General features: G+C 65.5%; 1 protein-coding gene across 4 annotated transcripts; it reads left to right on the plus strand.

The window, feature by feature from the left end:
• Positions 1–1,064: 1,064 nt before the first annotated feature.
• Positions 1,065–22,888, plus strand: SNAPC4 (small nuclear RNA activating complex polypeptide 4). Of its 4 annotated transcripts, none has more exons than XM_045467883.1 (24): positions 1,065–1,165; positions 2,171–2,309; positions 2,992–3,038; positions 4,183–4,347; positions 4,494–4,619; positions 5,141–5,219; positions 5,577–5,658; positions 6,475–6,579; positions 6,666–6,738; positions 7,104–7,268; positions 9,686–9,833; positions 9,962–10,068; positions 10,203–10,297; positions 12,622–12,716; positions 13,644–13,723; positions 14,051–14,536; positions 15,307–15,390; positions 16,335–16,581; positions 16,981–17,051; positions 17,505–17,615; positions 18,291–18,318; positions 18,920–20,637; positions 21,614–21,738; positions 22,678–22,888. In XM_045467883.1, the coding sequence occupies exons 2-23, from the start codon at positions 2,180–2,182 to the stop codon at positions 21,728–21,730; spliced, it is 4,359 nt and encodes a 1,452-aa protein (XP_045323839.1). In that variant the 5' UTR covers positions 1,065–1,165; positions 2,171–2,179; the 3' UTR covers positions 21,731–21,738; positions 22,678–22,888. The 4 variants fall into 4 exon arrangements, with proteins under 4 accessions (XP_045323839.1, XP_045323840.1, XP_045323841.1 ...); XM_045467884.1 differs by having other exon boundaries at positions 1,069–1,165; positions 2,130–2,309; XM_045467885.1 differs by lacking the exon at positions 1,065–1,165 and adding an exon at positions 1,243–1,484.
• Positions 22,889–23,193: the final 305 nt, after the last annotated feature.

Below are 23,193 nucleotides of genomic sequence, written 5' to 3' on the forward strand. Positions count from 1 at the left end.
GTTCCTGCCTGTTGGTGAGAAGTGGGTACCGGGCTCTGTGGTCGGAGCAGACTTTAGACAGGCCGGTCTAGCGGGCAAGTGCTAGGACCCCATTTTCTTCTGGGTGTGCCCACAACAGCCTGGGAAAGCTACAGAGAGCAGGAATGGGGCTTGGCGGGAGGATGCTTGCAGGCTCCGTGTTTTAAGGGGGTGGGGGATGTGGGTGGCAGATCACCACCAGCCTGGTGTACTTTCCCTCTGCCCGCAGGCCAGGCTGGGCCAGAGCACGCCTCCGGAGTGACCCTCAGGTGCGCTCCACCTACTCCTGATCCTGCCCTTCATCCCGCGCAGACCTGTACCACCTCCGCAAGGTCGGGAGAAGGGGCTGGGGGCGGGTGGCCAGGAGGACGGTCTGGATAAAGGAGCGTGGCGCACAGACAGGCTCCTACAGTACGTTTGGGGCATTCCCTGGTGAAGGGCTTAAATTTGTTGGGCATCTAGCTCTGCGTCTGGAGTTCCAGCGCCAGGCGGCCCCGGGTCCTGGCGGGTGGGTTCCCGGGACGCTGGCTGTCCCATCGGTTCCTTCCACCTGTGCCGGGGCCGGAAGCTCTGCCTGCTCCGTCCACCAGGGGGAAGGTACGCTCCTCGGTTCCCGCGGACTCCTCCTCATCTTCCGAGACGCCCCGCACTCCGAGGGTGGCGCCCCCACCCCCGCTCTGCCCGCAGAAGGCGCAACTGCAGGCGGGCCCAACCCGGCCCGGGCGGCGCCCCGAAGTCCCCCGAGGTACTCTCAGGGCGCGGGGTCAGAGCGCCGGGGCTGTCTACCCACTGGCCCGGCCGCGCGGCAGCACTGAGCACTCGGCAAGTTTGCCCACTGGCTGCAAACCAACAGCCCCGAATACAGTTAGCAGAGGCGGAAGCAAGCCAGCGGGACTCGGCGATACCGGAGGTCACACGCTCCGGCGAGAAGCAGCGGTCCGGCGCCGCTAACCCCACACGGCGGCGCACGGTCGCGGGCAGTCCCAAGGGCGGCCGCGCGGGGGCAGCACCCGCCCGCCAGCCCCGTCCCGGCGTGCCCCGCGCTGCGGCCGCGGCCGCGGAGGCGGGACTTCCGGTGCGCGGCGCTCTCGTCGCTCTGCCACTGAAGTGTCGGGGGCGGTGGCGCTGGCGGCGGCGGTGCCGAAGGGTGAGTGTGAGGGTGAGGGTGAGGGCGGCGGGTCCGGAGAGAGGAGGCGGTAGGAGGAGCGGGGCTGGGGCGGGCCCAGGAGAGGCGGTGGGAGGAACGGGGCCGGGGCCCGGGCTGGCCGCGGGGTTGGCGGCCTGATGCCCCGGTAGCCGCTGCCGGCTCTGCAGAGCTGCGTGGCTCTTGGCTGGTTGGGGTTACACACGACTAGAGTGTAGACGGCGCTCTGTGCTGCGGATCGGGCTGAAGTGTGCTCCCGCTTGGTGGCTGCCGTTGTCCGATTTCAGCGGGAATGTTTCTGGGCTTGGTCGTTGGCTCCTAGGTCTGTGCTGTGTTCCTTTGCTCTTTTTTCTGCCGCAGCTTTATTCTCCTAGCTCTCTTTCCAGCTTTCTGCCCCTTTTAGACTTCCCAGACTGGTATCATTAAGAAAGAAGGTTCTGTTCGTTCAATAGGTGCCGTTGTAGGTGCTGGAGACGGAGCAGGGAACCTCAGGGGACCCTGCCCTCAGGGGGCTTCGTTCCTGCTGCCCCCCCGTAGTGCCTGCCACCTGCATTTCCTGCACATTTGCCAGATGCTCTCTGGGCGTCTCCTGGCAGGGGAGCAGGCTGCGCAGCTGAGGTCCTGACTGCCTGGGTCTCGTTCTTGTCCTCTGGTGACTTTGCTGCCACAACCTGCTGTTTCTGCACTGGGTGACCAGCTCTCTTGTGGCTTGGCTCTGGGAAGACAGGCCAGGCTCTTGGGCCATGTTGGTGTCCAGGTGTCCATTGCCCTGCCCCCCCCCGCTGGTCACAGCCTTAGATCAGAGTGGGCAGGTCACACTCACATGGTTTCCTCACCCGCTAGAACAAACAGCGGGTGTTCATGGGGACACGGGGGGGGGGTGTCATATCAAGTCCCAGGGCTCCCCCGAGTGGGAGTGCCTGCTTTGGTCAGGCTTCTGTCATCCCCTACGGGTGTGTGTCTGCAGACTCTTGGTTCCTGAAATCTCATGATGCGCTCTGGTGGCAGGTAGGAGTCATGGACGTGGACGCCGAAAGAGAGAAAATAGCAAAGGAGATTGAAGAATTAGAAAGGATCTTGGATCCCAGCTCCTCGAGTATCAGCGTGGAGGTCTCGGAGTCTGGTCTTGCACTGGATTCTGAAGCAGGTAAGCTTTCATAGGCCGTGGCTAGACCGGATCCATCTGCCCTCCGGCTCCTGGCAGCCACAACAGCCTGCGGACCAGCCGTTTCTCGCGCAAGCTGGCCTCTGACTTTACTCCCCGCGATGGTTTCTCTCCGCCCCTCCTCCACGTGCCGTGGATCTGCTGGCTGCGCATGAGTGCCCTTTGGGGGCATCTGTGTCACTCTGTCCCAGGTGGGTGGCCGGCTGCCCTTCCCAGGAATCAGGTGGTTCCAGAGCTCAGCTTGTCGGCCACCTCCGTGCCGGACAGCCACCATGCTGGACAGCTGAGAGTCACCCCACAGGCTCCCCTGGACCCCCAGGCCTGCCCACCTCTCCCCAGTAGCTCCAGCTCCCCCGAACGGGTCTGTTCCTGCAAGGCTTCCCCTCATTGCCCTGGCGGACCCTGTTCTCTGTGTCTTCCCTTCCTGGCTGCCCCTGCCCTTGGCTCAGGGCCTGTCCTGCCTGGTTAGTGGGTAGCATTCAGCCACCAGCCCTCAGGGAGGGAGGGTGCAGGCAATACAGTCTTGTCCTGAGGCCTTTCGGCCCTTCCCTTGCCTGTGGCTCTCAGGAAACAGCCCTGTGCCGCACCTGCCGGTCGTTTCTTTGGCGGGTTTTGCATCCCATCACGCCCCCAACTTGTGTCTCCTGTGCTTGTGCTCCCACAGACTCGCTGCCTGAAGAGGACTCGGACGCTGCTGGCTCCCTGGCCTCAGTAAGTACCGGCCTGAGCTGGTGGAGCCCACCCAGGCAGTTGCCACCCTGCCAGTGGGCCCAGGAGGGCAGTGCTCTGAGCTCGTCTTGATTTTTCTGCATGCTCGTCACTGAAGATGACGTATCCCAAAGTATTTGTCACCAAAACGGAAATTGTCCCAAGAAACGACTGTTGTTAGTAGTTGGGGATTTACGCCTGCCGACTTTCTGAGCTCTCCGTAACGTGTGTGGGTCGATCTGACGTCACGTGCGGAAGGGTCCGAGCAGGCGAGGCTGGCCCCTCGTAGCTCCCTCTCTCTGCCTCAGTCCTTGCAGGCACGGTCCTGGGCGGTCACACATGTGGGCCCGCTGTAGACTGAGGCACAGAGAGGAGTTCTCTCTCTCTGTGGGGGGAGAGAGAGAGAGAGAGAGAGATCATGATCTCACAGTTCAGGAGATTGAGCCTGCGGGGGTGGGGGGGGAGAGAGCGAGCGAGCGAGAGAGCTACGGGGGGCCAGCCTCACCTGCTCGGACCCTTCCACACACGACGTCAGGTCGACCTACGCACGTTACGGGGATCTCAGAAAGTCGAGAGGCGTAAATCCCCAACTAGGCCACTCCAGTTTTTGTTGCCACTTCCGGTTTGTTTTAGAATCTCACGTTAATCTGGAGAATTCTTACGATCCGCTTTTCGGTTTTTCACTGAGTCAGGAGGTGCAGCTTCGCTTCCTGGTTTCAACGAGCAGTGGTCCCCGTGGTGTAGGCTTCCTATAGCTCCTCACCTGCTGGGCAGCGAGCAGCCCCTTCCTGGTTCTTAGCTTTGCCGGCCCTGTGATGGCCTTCCTCACTCGTGTCCCTGCTCACTGTTCCCTGCCGGGGGCGGAGGCCCGTGGGCCCGTTCTGAACTTCAGGTTCACCAGAAACATTTATCGTGGAAAGTGAAAAGCGCTCACCTCCTCACGCCTTCCCACCCGAGACGTTCCTCCAGACATTGATTTTCTCGTGTCCTTGACTGTGGCCTATGCACACGCTGTACGTGGCCCCAACCCTTGTTGGCCCAGTGATGGGCCTGAGCTCAGAGGCTGCTTGTGCTGCCCGGGTCGCGGGGGGCGGGTCTGCAGGCCCCCCCCCCCCCGCCTCACCCGTAGTTCCCCACTTGTGACCAGGAAGAGGAGAGGTGGGGAGAGGCCAGCAATGGCGAGGACGACCCCAAGAAGACCCTCCCTGAAGACCCAGAGACCTGCCTGCAGTTGAACATGGTCTACCAGGAGGTCATCCAGGAGAGGCTGGCGGAGGTCAGCCTCCTGCTGGCCCAGAACCGGGAGCAGCAGGTAGGACGGGCCCTCGGCACCCCCGTGGCCAGGCGCCCCAGGACTAGTGCTTCTGGTTACGTCTGCTCCCTGGCTGCCCCGGTCGCCTTCTCCACAAGGGCATCGCTGCTGCCTAGCCCCAGATGGGCTCCTTGTGTCTGTCACAGGAGGAGATCATGTGTGACCTGGCAGGGTCCAAAGGCCCCAAGGTGAAAGACGGCAAGAGTCTGCCCCCGAATCTGTACATAGGGCACTTCATGAAGCCCTACTTCAAGGACAGGGTCAGCGGAGTAGTGAGTAGCCGGGGCTCCACTGTCACCCGTGAGGGAGGGGCAGGCTGCGTGGGAAGGGGCTCTTCTCCCAGCACCTGCTGTGGGTGTCGTCTGTTCCCTCGTGTTCTTCAGGACAATGTTCTCCGATCTTTCTAAAACTTTTTGGTGTCTATGGTGGAAGTCAAGGTCTGTGGCCCTGGAATGTGGTCTCTGGGCCTGGAACGTGGTCTCTGGGCCTGGAATGTGGCACGCTGACCCCGGCTCCACAGATAAGCCCCAGAGACGTTTCCTTAAGGAGGGGCACCTTGGGTGGGGCGCCTTGGCCGGATCGGAGAGGCCTGGCAGCGAGGGCTGGAGCTGCTGAGCCCGCCCATGCCGGCCGGGTCGTGCTCACGGCCACTCAGAGTCCAGCGCTGGGCCCAGGTGTCCACTGCCAGGCCTCACACATGGCCAGGCTGCTCGAGGAGGCCGAGGGGAAGCGCGGGCCATGGGGCGAGAGTACCCGGCGTCCGTCCGCGTCGTGACGCTGCTCTGTCTGGCAGGGGCCTCCAGCCAACGAAGACACGCGGGAGAAGGCCGCCCAGGGCATCAAGGCTTTCGAGGAGCTCCTGGTGACTAAGTGTAAGCCCCTGCGCCGGGCCCTCAGCGCCACAGCCCTGCCTTTCCGCAGGCACCCTCCTCTGGTTCCGTGGGCTCCTTCGGGCCTTGACCGCTGGGACCGGCCACTCAAAGCCCCGGCCTGTCCAACGCGCCACGTGGGGACCACCATCCCCACGGCTCACTGTGTAGTCTCCCGTGTCTTATTCCTGAACACACGGCCCCGGGGGCCCTTCCGTGAGCTTGGGCCGGGGCGTCATGCTCGCTCAACAGCCGGGCTGGGGTACCCGGCCAGCGCTGGGGTCCTGGAACGGTCACGTGCCCACCACTTGGTCGAGGGGAAGTCGGGAAGGCTCTGCTGATGCCGTCGTCTCTTCTCAGGGAAGAACTGGGAGAAGGCCTTGCTCAGAAGGTCAGTGGTGAGCGACCGCCTACAGCGCCTGCTTCAGCCCAAGTTACTGAAGTGAGTGTAAGACCAGCCGCGGGCGCCGGCCTCGCCGGGAGCGCGAGGGGTCCAGGCCGGAGGCTTGGTGACAGGCAGACACTTGGTGTGGCCGTGTCCCCCTGCTCCCGTAGGACAGGCGCCGACCCCTGAAACTTTTCCCCAGGGAGGCAGCCGAGCTCGAGGCCAGGCGTGCAAGACCCGGGAAGGCCGAGTGGCCGCGTCCAGTCAGGCGCAGCTCGGGTAGTTTCTCTGGTCTCGGGCTCGGTTTCCGCTTGTGAAAATGGGCGCTGCTCACGAGACCCGCTTTTTGTGTGCCGAAGGGGTGATGTCGTGTGAACAGATCGCAGCGCCTGTGGCCGGGCGGGGAGTCTTGGGGGCTGCCCGCCGTCTCGTGGCTCCACGCGTGGGTCAGGACTAGCCTCAGTGACGGGTCCTCTCCGCTGGCCTCCGGAAGGGGTTCCTGCAGGCTTTGTCGCCAGGCTGCCCTTGGAGCACGTCCCTGCACGCCGGGCCCAGGGCTGGCGGCTGGGCCGCTGAGCTGGTGGTGGTTATCATCTGGGTCAGGAGACCTGTCACGCTAGTCACTGACGTGACCATGGTGACAGCCCAGAGAGGGGTGTCGCCGGCTGCTTCCTCTGGGCGTGAGCTCGGACAGCCTTCTGCCTGCAAGGGGCAGGCTCCCGTGTGTGCTCCCTGCCACCGGGCCTCATCACGTGGAGCGGTGCACATGCCCTGGTGCACGGGGAGGCTGAGCTGGCCCCAGAGACACTGCCCCCCTCCCCCGGGACACGGCCCTGATGCAAGTAACCCCGGTGCCTCTGCTCTGCCCCGTAGGCTTGAATACTTGCACCAGAAACGGAGTAGGGTGACCAGTGAGGCAGAGAGGCAGGTCCTGGAGAAGCAGAGCAGAGAGGCGGAGAAGGAGGTCCAGGACATCCGGTGAGCTGGGTCTCGTGGGGAGGGTGTGACCTGGGGAGAGGCGAGGAAGGCCAGGCGTGACCCTGGCGACCTGTTCCTTCCTCCAGGGAGCTCCCAGAGGAGACCTTGCTGGGGAACAGGCTGGACGGCCACGACTGGGAGAAGATCTCCAACGTTAACGTAAGTCGGGGCGGTGCTGAGGCAACAGCGGCCTACGCCATCCCGGCAGCCGGGGACGTGGGTCAGCTCTAGGCGGTCAGGCCTCATCCCTGCAGCCACTAGACCTGCCTTGAAGCCTCTGGTCGGGTGCGTGTCCAGCAGCGTGGGGTGGCCTCACAGACTCGCCCTGCTGGGGTGACGTGGCTCTTCTGAAATGGGAGGGTGTGAAGGTTCAGGCTTGGCGCTTGGAGCCCAACCCCCACTCTTGGCTGTGCAAGTCCTGGCGACCTGGACGAGGACCCCACTTGTCCCGGGTGCCGAGCCATCACGGCCAGCCGTCAGAGGGACGGCCCCCCCGCAGGCTGGCTCTCTCTCTGTCGGTGCAGTTCGAGGGCGGCCGCAGTGCAGAGGAGATCCGGAAGTTCTGGCAGAACTGTGAGCACCCGAGCATCAACAAGCAGGAGTGGAGCGGGCCGGAGGTCGAGCAGCTCAAGGCCATCGCAGCCAAGCACGGCCACCTGCAGTGGCAGAAGATCGCCAAGGAGCTGGGGGTGAGGGCTGGAGGGGCCTCCGAGAGGCTGGGAGGGGCCGGGCGGGTTTGGGGTCTCCGCGGGCTGCGTGGCACATCTCACCCTGGGAGCCATCAGGTTCTTGTTTGTGCCACTTTGGAGGGCGTGGCCCTGGGGGCAGCAGCCCCTCCCCCCTCCCACGGCAGAGTCTCCAGGAGCTTCTAGCTCCTTGGCCCCCATCCCGTCTCTGAGTGCTCACTCGCCCTCCCCCCCCCCCCCAGGCCTGTCTTTGGCTTCCTTCCAGATCCTCCTTCCAGATCCTCCTTCCTTGTCCCCGTCAAGCCCGGAGGTTCGTTCTGATGGGGCTTAAGGGGAACGCTCCTCCTGGTCTCTTCCGGGGTGTCGCGCTGGCTTTCTCATTTCTGAGGCGAAGGCTAAAGGGCTTTTTCGCTCAGTCTGTCTTTACTCATGAAGGCGTTTAAGGCCTGCTTCTCTGAGAACAGCTTGCTGTGAGCTCCCCTCTTTGTAGGTTTCTAGGACGGGTCTGATTTCGGGGTTTTTTCATCACGTCTTTGGATCTTAGTTTACATAAGAAGGTGCTGTGTCCCTCTCTCTGTGGTGCGGTTTCTTGAAATATCTTGTATCATTCTCCGGTTTGAGTTTTGCTGGTTCACGACCTGGGAACGTGATCCCATCTCCGTGGTGTAACTTACTGCTTTCGTAGACCAGCTCGTGACTGCAGGGAACCGCACTGACGCTAACCAAGGCCGCGCGGAACGTGCGTTTAAGGGTCCTCTGTGTCTTCTCCCGGTTCGACCACCTCTTTCTCCCTAGCGCTGACGTCCCCTTGTCTGGATAAAGCGTGGTCCGCCCACCTGCTGAAGGGCATCCTGGTCGCTCCAGGGTCCCGCGATTGTGAATGAGGCGGCTGGTAACATCTGTGCGCAGGTGTCTGGGTGGACGTGAGTCTTGCACTCGTTTGGGTCAACACCAAGGAGCGGTCGTGTGCCAGGAGGGTGTTTGGTTCTGGAGGAAGCCACCAAACGGTCCTACGGACTGGCTGCCCCGCGCCGCGTAGCCCTCGCCACGAACGAGAGTCCCGCCACCCCGCGTCCTCGCCGGCGTGTGGCCGTGTCAGGGCTCCAGGCTCCAGCCGTCCTTGCAGGGGTGCGAGGGTGGCTGCTTTGCTTTTGCGTTTCCCTGACGACAAACACGCAGCGCTTTATTGCTCGTTTGTGTGTCTTTGGCGAAGGGTCTGTTGAGGTTTTTGGTCTTTTTTTTTTTTGTAAGTATTTGAGAGAAAGAAGGAGCGTGTGCACCAGAGAGCACACGTACACGGGGGAGGGGCAGAGAGGAGGAGAGAGAGGGTCCCAAGCAGGCTCCGCGCTGTCCGCGCAGAGCCCGACGCGGGGCTCCGTCTCGTGAACTGTGACGGCACGACCCGAGCAGAAATCAAGTCGGACGCTCAACTGACTGAGCCTCCAGGCCCCCCAACGTTTGCTCTGTCTCGTAGTCAGATTGTTTTCTTACTGAGCTTCAAGGACCGTTCCGCGTGTTGAGAGTAACGGTCCTTTATCGGGTGTGTTCTGTGGATGTTTTCTCCCGTCTGTGGCTCCCGGTCTCCCTTTCCTAGCGTTGTCTAAGCAGGGGTCCTCTGTTTTCACGAGGGTCAGCGGCTGCGTTCTTTCAAGGATCGTGAGAGAATCACGCGTGGTGTCGTGTCTAAAAAGGCATCGTCACACCCAGTCCCCGTAGCTGAGCAGACTGCGCGTCCGTCCGTGTGTGTCGCGTCTTCTGTGACTCAGGAGTTTGCTTTAGGAAACGAGAGGGTTCAGGTAACGTTAATTAGCTCTTGGGAAGCTCCCTCCCCATAAGGAAACGAGTGAGGGGACGGGTCTGAGCAAACCCGTCGGCGGTGTAGACTGGTGGTGTAGTTGCTGAGCTGCGGCGTGTGTGGAAGTGGGGGTCCGGTCGCCCCGGAGCCCCCCCTGGGAGGGCGCCTCCAGAGACGTGGGCACCACGCCGCGCCCGTCCCCGCACCCCGACACACATCCAGTCCCCGCTGCCCCGTCGTCTGGGTGGACCACGGAGGCTTCGGAGAGACCGGCCCTTCGGGGGCCCCGGGACTGGGCAGCAGGCAGGCCCCCGGCTCACAGAGCGCGCGCTCTGCGGGCGGCTGCTCCCCCGGATGGTCGTGCTGGAGCCCCCGTGAGCGCTCCGGGGCAGCTCTGGTGTCACGTGAGGGAAGCGTCGTGGATGTTTCTGGACTCGCGCTCTCGCCGTCCGTGTCCCATCTGGTGCTTCGCGGCCGTCTCCCGCCACGGGGACGCCCTGCGCCGTCCCTCCAGGGCTCCGGTGCGAGTGGGCGGGCGGTGGCGTTCGCGACCTGTACCCCGGCGGGCCCTCCGCGGGGGTGCTCGCCGGGTAACGCCCACTGTGCTTCGCCCCGGCCCCGGCAGACCGGCCGCAGCGCCTTCCAGTGCCTGCAGAAGTACCAGCAGCACAACAGGGCTCTGAAGCGCAGGGAGTGGACCCCGGAGGAGGACCACCTGCTCACCCAGCTCGTGCGGGAGATGCGCGTCGGCAGCCACATCCCCTACCGGAGAAGTGAGTCCGCCCGCACGCGCCCCTGCCGCTGGGCGCCCGAAGCCCCCCCGCGTGTGGAGGCGGCTCGGTCCCCGCAGGCACGCGGGGTCGCGCAGTCCCGGGTGCCCACGCCGCCCCTCCGTCCCCAGTTGTCTACTACATGGAAGGGAGAGACTCCATGCAGCTCATCTATCGGTGGACCAAGAGCTTGGACCCCAACCTGAAGAAGGGGCTCTGGGCCCCGGAGGAGGATGCGGTGAGTCCGCCGCCGCGGAGGCCGAGGCCGAGGAGAGCCGTCCTCGGACCTTCCTTCCTCGGGGGACTGAGCGGAGGGTGCAGGGGTCACGGCTGCCCGCAGACACATCGCCGGTTTGCCGTCTTTTCCCGCAGAAGTTGCTTCGAGCCGTCGCCAAGTACGGGGAGCAGGATTGGTTTAAAATCCGGGAAGAGGTGCCAGGTAGGAGCGATGCCCAGTGCCGAGATCGGTGAGTTGGACCCCGCTGGGTGAGGGGGGCCTCGCCGGGGCCGCTTCCGGGTGGGCCGGCGGGTGGGCTGCCGGTGGGGCGTGGGCCGGGGCGGTGGTGACCAGTAGGGAAGCAGGATGGCTGCTGTTCTTCCGAGCGTGAGGTGGCCCCTGGTTGGCAGTGCCTCTGGGCCCGTCGTCCAGGTTCCTCCGCCAGGGCCCTGACGGGCCAGGGCCCTGGAGGCAGCCTCGGCCGCCTCGTGTCGGCTCGGGTGTCCTCATGACGTTTCATCAGAACGTAATCTGTGCAGCGTCTGGCGTCTTCACTCAAAGGGTCCCGTCCTGCGGGTTTTGGTGCATCGACCGAGCGGTGCGGCCCGTCACCCCCATCCACCTAGGACGTTTGACCCCCCTACAAAGAAACCCTGTGTCCCAATAACAACAAAACGGATGAGGACGGGGCCTCACGCAGACCTTTCTCCAGAGAGGAAGTGGAAAGATGCTTGGCGTCACCGGTCATCGGTCGCAGGGGAGGTAACAGGTCACGGCAGCAGCGAGAGACCACTTCACACGCGGCGGGACGATTGTCTTAGGACAGTTCTGGAAAGGAGGAGGTGCTGACACGCGCGTGGAGAAAGCGTGGCCCTCGTGTGCCCGCGGAGCGCAGCGTGGTGCAGGCGCCGTGGAAGGCAGTGGAGGGTCCTCGGGAAACGGAGCGAGTGCTTGTGTCGTCCTGAGAGCGGGGCCCCAGACGGGCACACGTACACTCGTGTCCACAGCCACGCCGGTCACTGGCCACGGGGCGGAAACAGCCGACGTCCGGCGGGAAGAACAGGGAAGCCACAGGTGTGGTTCTCCAATCGGATGGACGCCGCGATGTCATTCAACTGTAAAACAGACGAAATCCAGGGGCGCCCGGCTGGCTGGGACGGTGCCGCGTGGACTCTCCATCTCGGGGTCGTGAGTTTGAGCCCCCGTTGGGGGTGGAGATTACTTCACAAGATAAACAGACGCAGTCTTGACACGGCAGCGCGGATGACCTCGGAGACGTGAACGTGTGTGCGGAAGGATGCGTGCGGACGGACAGCCGCTGCTCGCGGCGCGCGCCCGGGAGCGGGGTTTTCGGTCACGCGGTGACTTTTTCCTCGGCGGCGGCAGCCGTGGGGCCGCGGTGTCTGCACGCCCTCGCCGGCTCCTGTGCGTCTTCCGGATTGCAGGCGGCTCAGTGGGTGTGCCGTGGCATCTTGGGTGGTTTCACCTTGCATCTCCTGGACGGCCCGGGATGCGGGGCGTCCGCCTGTTAACCGGCTGTTTGCGGATCCTGTCTGCAGGAATATCCACTCGTGTCGTAAAGCTTGTTTGTTTTGAGAGAGCGGGAAAGCCTGAGCGGGGGAGGGGCAGAGAGAGGGGGAGACAGAGAAGCCCAAGCAGGATCCATCCTGTCGGCGTGGAGCCCGATGCGGGACTTGAACCCACGAACTGTGAGGTCGTGACCTGAGCCGGTCAGACGGTCAACCAGCTGAGCGGCCCAGGCGCCCCTCGTTGGCCCCTTCGAGAACTGGAACTGTGTTTGTGGTGTTGGCTTGTTAGCGTTCTGGCCAGGGGTCCCTGAGCGGACACGACGCTCGCTTGGCAAATTCTCGCTGCCAGCGTGTGGGTTGTGTCGTCACTTTCTCCATGGCGTCCCGTGAGTCGCCTTGAAAGCTTTTACTTTTGACGACGCCCGGCGTCTCAGCTAGCCTGGGGGAGGAGACCCACTGACGGTCAGGACGGTCAGACGGAGCCTGCCACCTCAGGGTCAACAAGGCCCCTTTCCCTTGCTAATTAGCTCCCTCTGGGCAACTTGACCCGGCAGGGATCTCTGGCCCTGTTGACCTGTTTGCCTAACTTGGTCCTTGCTTCCTGTGAAAGCAGCTTTGTGCTGTAGCACTAAGTTGGGACTTGTCCCCAAGCTGAATGTTGAATCTCGTTTACCTCGTATACCTTTGTATTGGGGCCTGGGCCCCGCCCTCCCCGTATCCATTTACCTAATGCTGTTCACCTCACCTTGGACATTTTCGTCCTGAGAGCCCCCCTTCCTGTGCCTTTGTCCTACACCGGGACCTTTGTCGCACTTTGCCTAATCTCGTTTACCCGAACTTGGGTGCGAACATCCTGTGGCTTTCTAGTTTCTCACGCCTTGTTAACCCATCCTGCAGGCTCAGGGAACTCCGAAGCTTATTCCCCCACAGTCTGGCTTACAGTTTCCGTTTCGTTTGTCACCGAGCTTCTGGTGGCAGGACAGCGCGGGACAGCGCGGGAGGGCGTTTTGGCGCCTGACGCTGCCTGTGTCCCTGCTGCTCTCAGGTACCTCAGAAGGCTGCACTTCGGCCTGAAGAAGGGGCGATGGAGCGCAAAAGAGGAGGAGAAGTTGCTGGAACTGATAGAAAAGTACGGCGTCGGTGAGTCCTTGGGACCCGTTTGCTCCCCGGGTCTCTGCTGCCCCTGGGTCCTCAGCCGGCAGCAGCGGCTTTTCCTTCTCACAGACCGATGCACGGTCAGCGTCGAGTCAAGAGCGCCACGGGCACCAGGGGGAGAGCTGTGCCGCCGGCCGCGCGCCCCTGCCCCGTCCTCTCTGGGCCCGTTTCTAGGGCGGCTTTTGAAAGTTGCATCGTTCGACGCGATGTAACCGCATTGGCTGTTTTGTGCCGTTTTGTCGTCCGTGGCGAATGTTTTCTGCCTTTACGCATCCTGTGTTTGACCGTGGCTTTCGACGACCGTGTCGTATGTCCCGAGTGACGACACACGAGTCTCCCAGCCCGCCATCCGCTGGCGGACAGCTGTCTCCCATCTCTGCTGCGGCCGGAAAGAGCTGAGGGTTCAGTAGCCGCGTCCTCACTCCCGTTCGCAGCGTCTCCTTAGGAAAAGTCCCAGACGCAGTAGTGCTGAGTGCGGGTGCATGCCGAAACCTGACCTCCGTCCCACAGGGTCACGCTGCCCATGAAAGCGGGGCACCCGTGCCCTCCCGCCAGCACTGTCCGGAAGGAAAGAAGACACGGTTTTAAATGTCGGGTGTAGAAGCCTGAGTGTGGCGGACGCGCGAGGGCCGTTTTTACACAAGCGTGGACGGCTTTTTCTCTCTGGGATGTGCGTTTTCTAGAATTTTGTTAAAGGGCTGATTGTCCTTGGAGAACCGGACGCCCTGCGTGTCGTCGAGCTGCTCAGATGTGGGGCGCGGTGTGCAGGTGCCCGGGAGACCCCGTGCTGACGGAATACAACGCAGGTCCTCTGTGGGAGACAGCGCGTCTCCTGGAAGGGCCCTTTTCAAGCCGGTAGACGTGTTGTCAAGCATCGCGTGAAACGGCTTCTGTGTCGTTTTGCCTCCGTAGGTCGCTGGGCAAAGATAGCTTCGGAACTCCCCCATCGGACGGGCTCCCAGTGTCTGAGCAAGTGGAAAATCATGGTCAGGGTAAGGCTTGTCCAGAAGTCAGTCCGAAGGCCGTATCGTAGCGGAGCCAGCATCCCGTGGGGTGGGTGGGGGGTGCGAGGTGGCGGGGAGAGGAGGGACATCTGGTTTCTGGCCCTGGCACGTGTCTTCTTCCTGGAGGCCGAGGGCACGGACACCTGGGCTGGCCGGCAGCCGCTGCCGCCTCACAGCCGTGCGGGTGCCGTGCTCTCGGCGCACCGTGTCCAAGCCTGCTCGGGGTCTCTCGCCAAAGGGTTGGCCCGCGTGCCCGTTGTCCCCGGTCCGTGAGCCCCGGGTCGCCAAGGCCTGCAAGTAGCCCTTTCCCCCCAGAAGAAGCAGACTCGGGGGAGGAGGCGGCGGCGGCGGCCCCTTCGCAGTGTGCGCTGGAGCTCCAGCAGCGAGGATGGCAGCGGTGAGGACGGCAGCAGCAGCAGCAGCAGCAGCAGCAGCAGGGACAGTGAGGAGTTGGAGCCAGAAGAAGCCCCAGAGGCCCGGGTGGGGGGCCAGGTGCTGCCCTCAGCACAGCACGCCGTGCCAGACGTGGACCTGTGGGTGCCTGCCAGGCAGGGCGCCGGCGGGCCGTGCGCGGGGGGCGCCTGGGGCCGGCCGGGACGCCCTGCTGCCTCCCCCAGCCCTCCCAGGGGCACCAGCGGGGCGGAGGCTGGCCCAGCAGCTTGGCCCGCGGCCTCGGCTCCCGCACAGGAGGCAGGCCGGGCGCACGCCCCGTCGGGGACCCGCAGCTCCAGTGCGAGCGCCGTCGGCTGCCCGGGCTCAGCGGATGCTCCCCCCTCGGGCTCAGAGGCGCCGGCGGACGAGGTAGGCCACAGACCCCAGCGCACCCTGGATTGGATGCTCTCCTGCTTGGGGGTCATGAGGCTGGTGCTGGGCTTGCGTCCGCTGTGTTCCTGGGCGTTTGGGAGCAACACCCTGTCCTCGCTCAATAGAACGTTCGTTCCCAGCCTGTTTCGGGGGGACGGTGTTCAGGACAGCAGCCGTCTTTATCGAGACCACCAGCTGTCTCCATTTCCCTGCCGGTTTCCTTTAAAAGCCATGCGTGAGCTGTCGAGGGCGCTCCATGGGGAGGCAGCAAGAAGGGGGGGTGCTCTCCCAGCTCTTGTAAGTCTAGAGGTCCCTGACGGGTCCCCTTGCCGGGTCACGTGCACACCTGCCCGGTCGACATTAGAGGTGTCAGGGCCCTGGCTGCGGGCGGAGTTGCGGTCAGGATCAAACAGGTCGGTCTGTGCTGGGAGAGGTTGGAGGCTGCGCTCTGGCCCCTGAGGGACAGCAGGCAGGGCTCGCAGCAGCCCCCGTGCCGCGTGGTTTCCCTCCCGCGTCTGTAACCGCAGGCTGCTGCCCGTGGGATTGATGGGCATTTGGTGCCCTCAGCTCGGGGAGCTGGCTGCAGGGAGCGGGGACTCTGTCAGCACTGGGTGCAGCCAAGCCGGGCAGGCGTGTCGGTGCCAGCCTTAGGGACCTGCCTGAGGCCGCTGCCCTTCAGGGCGTCCCACCACCCCGCCGTGGATCTGGGCCCCTGCAGGCCGTGAGCCAGGACCGCACGCGTCCAGCTCTTGTCGTCTTCTTGTCAGAGCGGGAGTCGTCTGCTCAGGGTGCCCCTGGAGACCGTGCTGCAGGTGCTGAGGACCAACACGGCCCACCGGTGCCGGACCCTGGTAGGGCTGGCCCACGGCCCCCGCTGCCCCTGCCCCTCGGTCTGGGCCCCCTGCGCCCTCGGTCTGGGCCCCCTGCGCCCTCGGTCTGGGCCCCCTGCCCCCTCGGTCTGGGCCCCCTGCGCCCTCGGTCTGGGCCCCCTGCGCCCTCGGTCTCGGCCCCCTGTGCCCTCGGTCTGGGCCCCCTGCCCCTCGGTCTGGGCCCCCTGCGCCCTCGGTCTGGGCCCCCTGCCCCCTCGGTCTGGCCCCCCTGCCCCCTCGGTCTGGGCCCCCTGCCCCCTCGGTCTGGGCCCCCTGCGCCCTCGGTCTGGGCCCCCTGCCCCCTCGGTCTGGCCCCCCTGCCCCCTCGGTCTGGGCCCCCTGCCCCCTCGGTCTGGGCCCCCTGCGCCCTCGGTCTGGGCCCCCTGCCCCCTCGGTCTGGGCCCCCTGCGCCCTCGGTCTGGGCCCCCTGCCCCCTCGGTCTGGGCCCCCTGCCCCCTCGGTCTGGGCCCCCTGCGCCCTCGGTCTGGGCCCCCTGCCCCCTCGGTCTGGCCCCCCTGCCCCCTCGGTCTGGGCCCCCCGCCCCCTCGGTCTCGGCCCCCCGCGCCCTCGGTCTGGGCCCCCCGCGCCCTCGGTCTGGGCCCCCCGCGCCCTCGGTCTGGGCCCCCCGCCCCCTCGGTCTGGCCCCCCCGCCCCCTCGGTCTGGCCCCCCTGCCCCCTCGGTCTCGGCCCCCCGCCCCCTCGGTCTCGGCCCCCCGCCCCCTCGGTCTGGGCCCCCCGCGCCCTCGGTCTGGGCCCCCCGCCCCCTCGGTCTGGGCCCCCCGCCCCCTCGGTCTGGGCCCCCCGCGCCCTCGGTCTGGGCCCCCTGACCCCTCGGTCTGGGCCCCCTGTCCCCTCGGTCTGGGCCCCCTGCCCCTCCAGAACAGGGAAAGGGCCGGGAACCCTAGATGCCTTTCTTCCTCACACAGAAGGAGAAACTGAGGCAGCCAGGCCTACTCGGCCCATCTGTGGGGGCCAGCCCCAGTGACTGCGCTGTAGCCGGGCCCTGCGTCCGGCAGCTGTGGCACAGGACGATCGGGAACAGGCAGCGATGGCGGGGACACTCCCTGCAGAGGAGGCTCGTTGAGCGCCAGCTCCTGATGGCTGTGAGCCCGTGGGTGGGCGACATCGTCCTGCCCTGCACTCCCCGAAGGCCTGCCGCGGCACACACCCGAGGTGCTGCCCTGGGGCCCCTTCAAGAGCCTCCTGGGGGGTCCGGGGTTGCGGAGACACAGGGCAATGAGGGGTGACCCTGCTGGGGGCGGTGCATGGTGCACGGGAGGGGACCTACGTGCCCCCCTCGGAGGGCTGCATGCGTTTTGTCTCTGACCTGATTGGTACCCAGGGGGTGGTTTTGGAAGCGACCAGCCATTCAGGCCTTAGCAAGGGTCTCCTCAGACCTCAGAAGCTGGTCGTTCTCCAGGGGCGGGGGTGCTCAGCTCGGGAGGGCCAGTCAGGCTCGGCCCGCCCTCTGGTCCCCGCCCTTGTGGCTGAGAGCAGCGGCAGAGGGACGTGGGGTCCTGGGGGGCCTCAAGGAGAGGGGCCTCGGTAGCCAGAGCCACTCTGTCTCCTCAGCCGATGGCATCAGGAAGCAGCTTCAGGACGCCCACCTGGCCAGCACCCCGGTGTTCACCCTCTTTATCCAGGTGAGCCCTCGCATAGAGCTTTCTTAGCTCGTGCTCTGTGTTCATCAGGCGAAGTTGTGAAGTTTGTGGGTTTGCTTCTGAAAGTCCGGCTTCCTGAACTTGACCCTTGGAAAGGGTCTTTCGTGGCCTGCAGCTTTCAGCAGGCAAGTCAGTGTGGAAGAGGCGGCCACGATACAGCGCCGCCCCACCCCCAGGAAGGGACGGAGGTGCTGGGAGCCCCAGGGTGTAAATGGAGGCTCGAGGAGCAGAGACCCGGACGTGGCGGGAGCGTGGCACTGAGGCAGCCGGGGCGCCTGGGCCCGAGTGAGGGGGTCGCAGCCTCGTGGGGCCGTGCCCGGCTCTGGAGCTGCCCTGTGTTCGTCACGGGCACCCTCGTCATCTCAGTTCTCGGTGGGGAAAGGAGACGGGCTCTTGTCACATGTATGTCACGCACGTGTCCCACGTGTCCCTCAGCTGTTCCAGATTGACACTGCTGGTTGCATGGAGGTCGTTCGAGAGAGGAAGGCCCAGCCCCCTGCCCTGCTGCAGACTGGCACCCGGGACCCAGTGCCTGGGCTCCTACCGGTGAGAAGTAGGGGTGAGCGCCGGATGCGGGCTCAGCTGGCTTTTGCCACCCATCCCTCCCCTCTGTGAGGCGGCAGGGCTGGTGCCCAGGGGATGGGCAGCACTCGTCCAGCCAGGGAGTAAGTGACACCGGTCCTTCCCAGGACGGAAGGCCTTCCCGGGTGGCCTAGAGGCTGGGCCAGCGCCCGGGAGCAGCCTTGCTCGCCCTTGGCCCCCTCGCTCAGGGGTCTCTCCTAGAAGGTGTCTGCCCACCTGCCCGGAGCCCTGGGGGGACTTTGCTTCAAGTCCGGCCGGGGGAGGGGCGGGGGGGGGGGGGCAGAGCCAGACCCGGCACCCAGGCCTGCCTGCTTCCCCTGCACAATGTGCTCCCTCTGCCACACCGCCCCACTCCTGCAAGGGGGTCTCCGAGCCCTTTGGCATGTGTTGCTCTGGGTATTGCCCTGCTGGAGTAGGATGCCAGGCATGGGGTCCGTCCGGGAGCGGTCATGTCCCTGAGCCCAGTCACAACTGGAGGGAGTGACAGAATGACCAGATCAGCCCTGTGGTGCTCCGTCGCAGCCCTGGAACCCTTCTGCCTGGATGGCCAGGCTCCTGTCTCTCCGTCAAACCCCGACGTGATGAACTCACCCAAGGTGCCCCGGGGACTTCTCTGAGGTGCTCGCCTTTCTTTTTCAGATGCCTTCAAGTACCCGGAACGCTACAGGTACCGTGTGTCTCTGCCCCGGTCTTGCCATTGTGTCCAGTGGGAAAGGGGCAGACCTGTCGTAGGCGTTGAATTTCGGGCTCTGAGCAGCACAGCTGTGACTCCATTGACGGGTCTTGTCTGAACACCACGGCAGGGACGAGAGCGTGGCTGGCAGGAGGCGGCAGAGACAGCCCCTGGGCTCCTACCCCCCCCCCCCCCGCCCCCAGTGCACCAGCCACCCTGGGGCTTCCCCAGTGCAGACCCAGGAGGTGTGGGGGCTCCTCCAGCCCCGGGCATCCGGCAGGGACCTCTGCTGCTGGCCGCTACCCGTCTCCCCACGCCAGCAGTACCGCGCGAAGGTCTGGTGTCCTGGGAGACCGTGAGAGGCGGGCAGGGGTGCCTGACGGTCCTCGTTTTGAGGACAAGGCACGGTGCTGTCCCGTACTTGACGGGCTGCCCCGCACCTAGCACCCCGGCCACGGCAGGAGCTCGGACGCCACGGCTCCTGCTCCACGCTCCCGGCAGCAGCCTGCCCTCCGCGAGGGCCCTCCTGACGGGAGGCCTGTTTTGCCCCGCGTGCGTGGCGCTCGTCAGCACATGTGTTCTGTCTGCCCTGCAGGCCACAGCTTCCGGAGCGTGCCAGCCCGAGGAGCTGCAAAGCAGAGCGCCAGCCTCCAAGGGAGCAGGGGGCTGCAGCCCTGCCACGCCGAGTCCGGTCCGCAGGCGCCCCCACCAGCTCCGTGTGGTCCCCGGCCCAAGCCCAAGACTGTCTCCGAGCTGCTCCGGGAGAAGCGGCTGCGGGAGGCCCGGGCCAGGAAGGCCGCCCCGGGCGCTGTGGTCCTCCCACCCCAGCTGCTGCTCTCCTCCCCACTGATTCTCCAGCCCCGTCTCCCGGTGGCCCCCCACGGCCCCTCGGCTTCGGGCCTGGCTGTCACGGCCTCGGTGCTCTCCCGGCCTAGCGCCCCTGCCGCGACAGAGCCGTGCATTTCCGGTTCTCGGGCCTCAGCCGAGGACGGAAGGCCCTCCACCCTGCCAGTCTTGGCCGGCGCCCTGGCCTCCACAGAGGCTGCCCCCGCTGCCTCCATGGTGCCGGTTCTGGGCCCCAGCCAGGTCTCCGTGAACTGCCATCGAGGTGGCCCGGGACAGTCTCAGGCCCCTGCCACCGCCCAGAAGCAGGGCTTGCCGGAGGCACCACCCTTTCTCCCTGCAGTCCCCAGCCCCTCTCAGCTGCCCGTCCAGCCCATCTGCCCGACGCCAGCTGTGGGCACACACGAGAGGGGGCCACAGGTGGTGGCCAGCACCCCTCTGCCTGTCACCTGGGTGCTCACAGCCCAGGGGCTACTCCCCGTGCCCACCGTGGTGGGCCTTCCTGGGCCAGCAGGGACCTCTGACTCCAAGGGACTGTCAGTGGCTCTGTCGTCCTCCCTGCCTGGGACACAGATAGGCCAGGGTCCCGGGCTCCCCGGGCCGACCCACCCCTGGCAGCCCCCCACCAGCCGGGCCACAGACTCAGACCCTCCCTCCAAGACAGACCCACCGGGCCTTCCGATGCCCCACCAGTCTCAAGGTTCCGTGGAGGTGGACAGAGACGGGGCCCACGGCCCGGCGGGGGGCTCCTTCCCTGGAGAGGCCCAAGTGGCCGGGGACACCGCCGTGTCTGGGGCACCCTCCCAAGCCACACTCCTGGCTGACCACCCTGAAGCAAAGTCCCCCAGGCCCAGCCAGCCGCCCCTTCGGGGTGGCACCGGCCCTGGGAGTGGCCCAGGAGGGACAGCAGGGTCCGCCTTGAGACCAGAGAGACTCGGGGAGCCTCTGGGCCTGGAGAGGCCACCCCCATCCCGGCCTGGGCCTGAGAGGGGTGCCCTGGACTTGGACCTCGTGTCTCAGGAGGGTGAGGTGGTCGTGCGGGAATGGCTGAGGGGACGGCGTGGGGTGAGCGTGCCCCCGCTGGGGGGAGGGCTGCCTTACCAGCCCCCAGCCCTGTGCAGCCTGCGGGCCCTGTCTGCACTCTTGCTCCAGAAGGCGGCCTTGGAGCGCAGAGCCGCCTCCCTCGTGCCGGGGGGCGCCGGAGCCCTGCACGCCTCGCTGGGACAGGTACGGAGGTGGCTCCGGGACAGCCCAGCCTACCTGCTGCTCAAGGCGCGGTTCCTGGCGGCCTTCACCCTCCCTGCGCTCCTGGCCACCCTGTCCCCCGATGGCGTTCCCACCACCCTGTCCGTAGCCACGAGGGCTGACCCCGAGAGCGAGGACGACCTGGGCCTGGAGGAGTCGGAGCTCACTGATGGCTGCTCCACGAGCGGTCCTCGGGCAGGGCCGGCGGCCGCCACCCCCATTCAGGTAGGTGGCCGTGGGCACATAGCACCCACCCAGCCTCCCCGTGGCCGCTGTGGGTGCCCAGCCCAGCCCACCCGGAACAGCGTGGGCAGGAGTGGGTGGGAGCCGTGGCCGACTGGTTGCTGAGGAGGAAGCTGGCTCTGGGCTCCGTCTGTGCGGACGTGGCCTCCCTTGAGGCCAGTGTGGAAAACGGGAGGGGAAGGAACCTCTCCACTCACGAAACTCCTCGGCCACCCCTGGGGCCACTGGCCTGGCCACACAGCCCTGCCGGAGGGCTGAGCAGACAGGCTCAGGCTCCACGCACCGCGCACGCCCACACGCGGACTCCTGCTGGCGGCCCTGCACGTCCGGGACCCTGAGGTCCTTCTCGCGGTCTGCTCTGGCGGCCTTGGCCACAGAAGAGTCTTCCGAGCTGTGGAGGCAAAACCCCTTTTCCTGTTGCCTGACAAGAAGCCCGGTCTAAACACGCAGAGAGGTGTCTCCGCATCTTCTGTGGCAGAGCAGGAGAGCCGGGCCACCTCGTTTGGTGCCCGATCGGGAAGATTGTGGGGTCCCTGCAGGTCGCGGGCCTCCCCAGCTGGAGCTCGCCTTTGCGCCGTCCAGACAGCGGGAGGCAGGGCTTGTGACTGGGGGCCGTGCGGGGAAGGACTCCTCGTCCCCCCGTCCTGCTTGCCGGCTCTCCAGGGCCGCTGCTGTGACACAGGGCTGGCTCTGTGGCATCGCTGGGAGGTTGGAGACCCCAAGGGGTGCGGGGTGGGAAGCCAGAGCCCCCGTGTGGCCTCTGCACGTGGCCATGTCCCCAGGCCCAGCCTGTAGTGTCTCACCATCTGCAGGGACCGGTCTGGGGAGCTGCCTGTCCCTGCGGTCCAGGGTGTCAGGACCCAGCTTCTGCCCTGGCATACCCCTTGCTGCTGTCGCTTTCCCTGCCTGTCCTGGCTGGGGGTCACTCTTGTCCCCATCTGCCTGGGTTTTGTTTCAGGGAGCCTCAGACCCTGGGGAGAGCTCTCCCTCTTCCTGCCTAGACAGTTCTGACAACCTGGATGTGCTCAGAACCCGGCACTCCTGGCATGCCCGGAAGAGGAGGAGGCTGGTGTGAGTGGCAGGGTAAGTGTGTGGGGGTGGGGTGGGGTGGGGAAGAGACAGGCCTTCCCCGCGGCTTTGCTCTGGGCGGGTGGAGCCAACGGCTTTCCAAAGGCAGGAAGGCTGGCCCTTAGGAGCTCACCTCCCAAGTGTGACGATGTTAGGTAAGTTTGGGGTTGGGTGTGTTCAGGCATCTGGCGGCAGACCCAGGGTCGTAGAGGCCTTCTTGGGAGGGGGCCATCTAATTCCCCTCCCCTGGCGACACCCCTCTCCCACTGGGTTCCACGTGCTGGGCTCTGGTGCTTCCTTCTTGCCAGCCCACGTGTGCCTCTGGGCCTTTGCACTGCTCTCCTTTCTGTGTGTAAGCTTTGTTCCCTTCCTCCCAATAGCGTCCGTTTAGTGGAGATGCCCTCCCTGCCTGTTGTCCTGGTGTCCCCACATTCTTGTGTCTTGATGGCACAGCCTGCTATATCTGACGTGACCTATGCACATATTTGCATAGCCTTACGAGCCCATAAGGCTAGTAATGTGATTTTTGCGGGGGGGTCCCGAGCGCCCAGACGGCAGGTACCAAGTAGGCCCTCGGCACGGCTCAGTTGGGTTCGTGATGTGAACGCGTGATATGGGGGAGGATGTCCGGGTCAGCAGATCCCCAGAGGTAGGAGCCAGCTCCTCTGAGCACAGTGGGGGCTGTGCCCTGAGGTTCTGAGTCCTGGGGCGGGGCCTTCAGGTGCACAGGGGGTGCTGGCGGGGGCTGTCCCAGCCGAAGCCCACCCAGGCTCCAGGGCCTGCCCGCAGCATGCACCCCCACCGCCACCCCAGGGGACCGCAGGTGGGCAGCCGGCCTCGTTCTGCCGTGCCCTCAAGGGAGGCGGTGCTGTCACTTCCCCATCCTACAGTGCCATCCCCGGGGTCTGGCTGCGGTCAGGGCATCCCCCCGATCAGGGCATTTTTGTGTTCCAGGAGATGGGAGCCGTGCCAGACCCTGGTGAGCCCACCTGCCTGGAGAGCCCACCGCTGACCCTACGGGAGCAAGCAACCAGAAGCAGCTGGAGGTTGGGGAAGGCTCTGCCAGCAGTGACCGTGAGGCCCCCGGGGGCTTGGCTGGTCCTGAAGCACAGATCGGGATGTTTGAAGGAATAAAGTGAATGGCCTCCTTTTTTATTAAAAACCAGCCCCGGGCTCTTGTGGTCTTGCCCCGAGACTGGGCGTTATGCGGAAGGATGGGGCCTCCCCTGGCCGTGTGGGGAGCCGGCCGGCTGGGCCTGGGGTCTGAGGAGCCCTCAGTGTGTGTGTTGGGGTGTGGGGTGGGGACCGCCATTTCCATGAGATGCGATTGTGGCCATCAGGCAAGGGGCCTGCCACGAGCTCCCAGGCGGCTGCTGGCCCTGGTGCCGCCACAGGTCCTGATGTGGACCTGCTTCTCTGCCAGGTGGGTGCCCAGGAGCAGCGGCAGCCTGGCTGCCCGCAGGTCACGCA

The sequence above is a fragment of the Leopardus geoffroyi genome, chromosome D4 (genome assembly GCF_018350155.1).
Source record: "Leopardus geoffroyi isolate Oge1 chromosome D4, O.geoffroyi_Oge1_pat1.0, whole genome shotgun sequence".
NCBI lineage: Eukaryota > Metazoa > Chordata > Mammalia > Carnivora > Felidae > Leopardus > Leopardus geoffroyi.

Coding starts and splice junctions, on each gene's coding strand:
- SNAPC4 (XM_045467883.1), top strand. CDS start 2,180: ATGGACGTGGACGCCGAAAGAGAGAAAATAGCAAAGGAGATTGAAGAA. Junction 16,582..16,980: donor TGCCGCGGCACACACCCGAG/GTGCTGCCCTGG, acceptor CTGTCTCCTCAG/CCGATGGCATCAGGAAGCAG. Junction 17,616..18,290: donor CAGTGCCTGGGCTCCTACCG/GTGAGAAGTAGG, acceptor TTTCTTTTTCAG/ATGCCTTCAAGTACCCGGAA.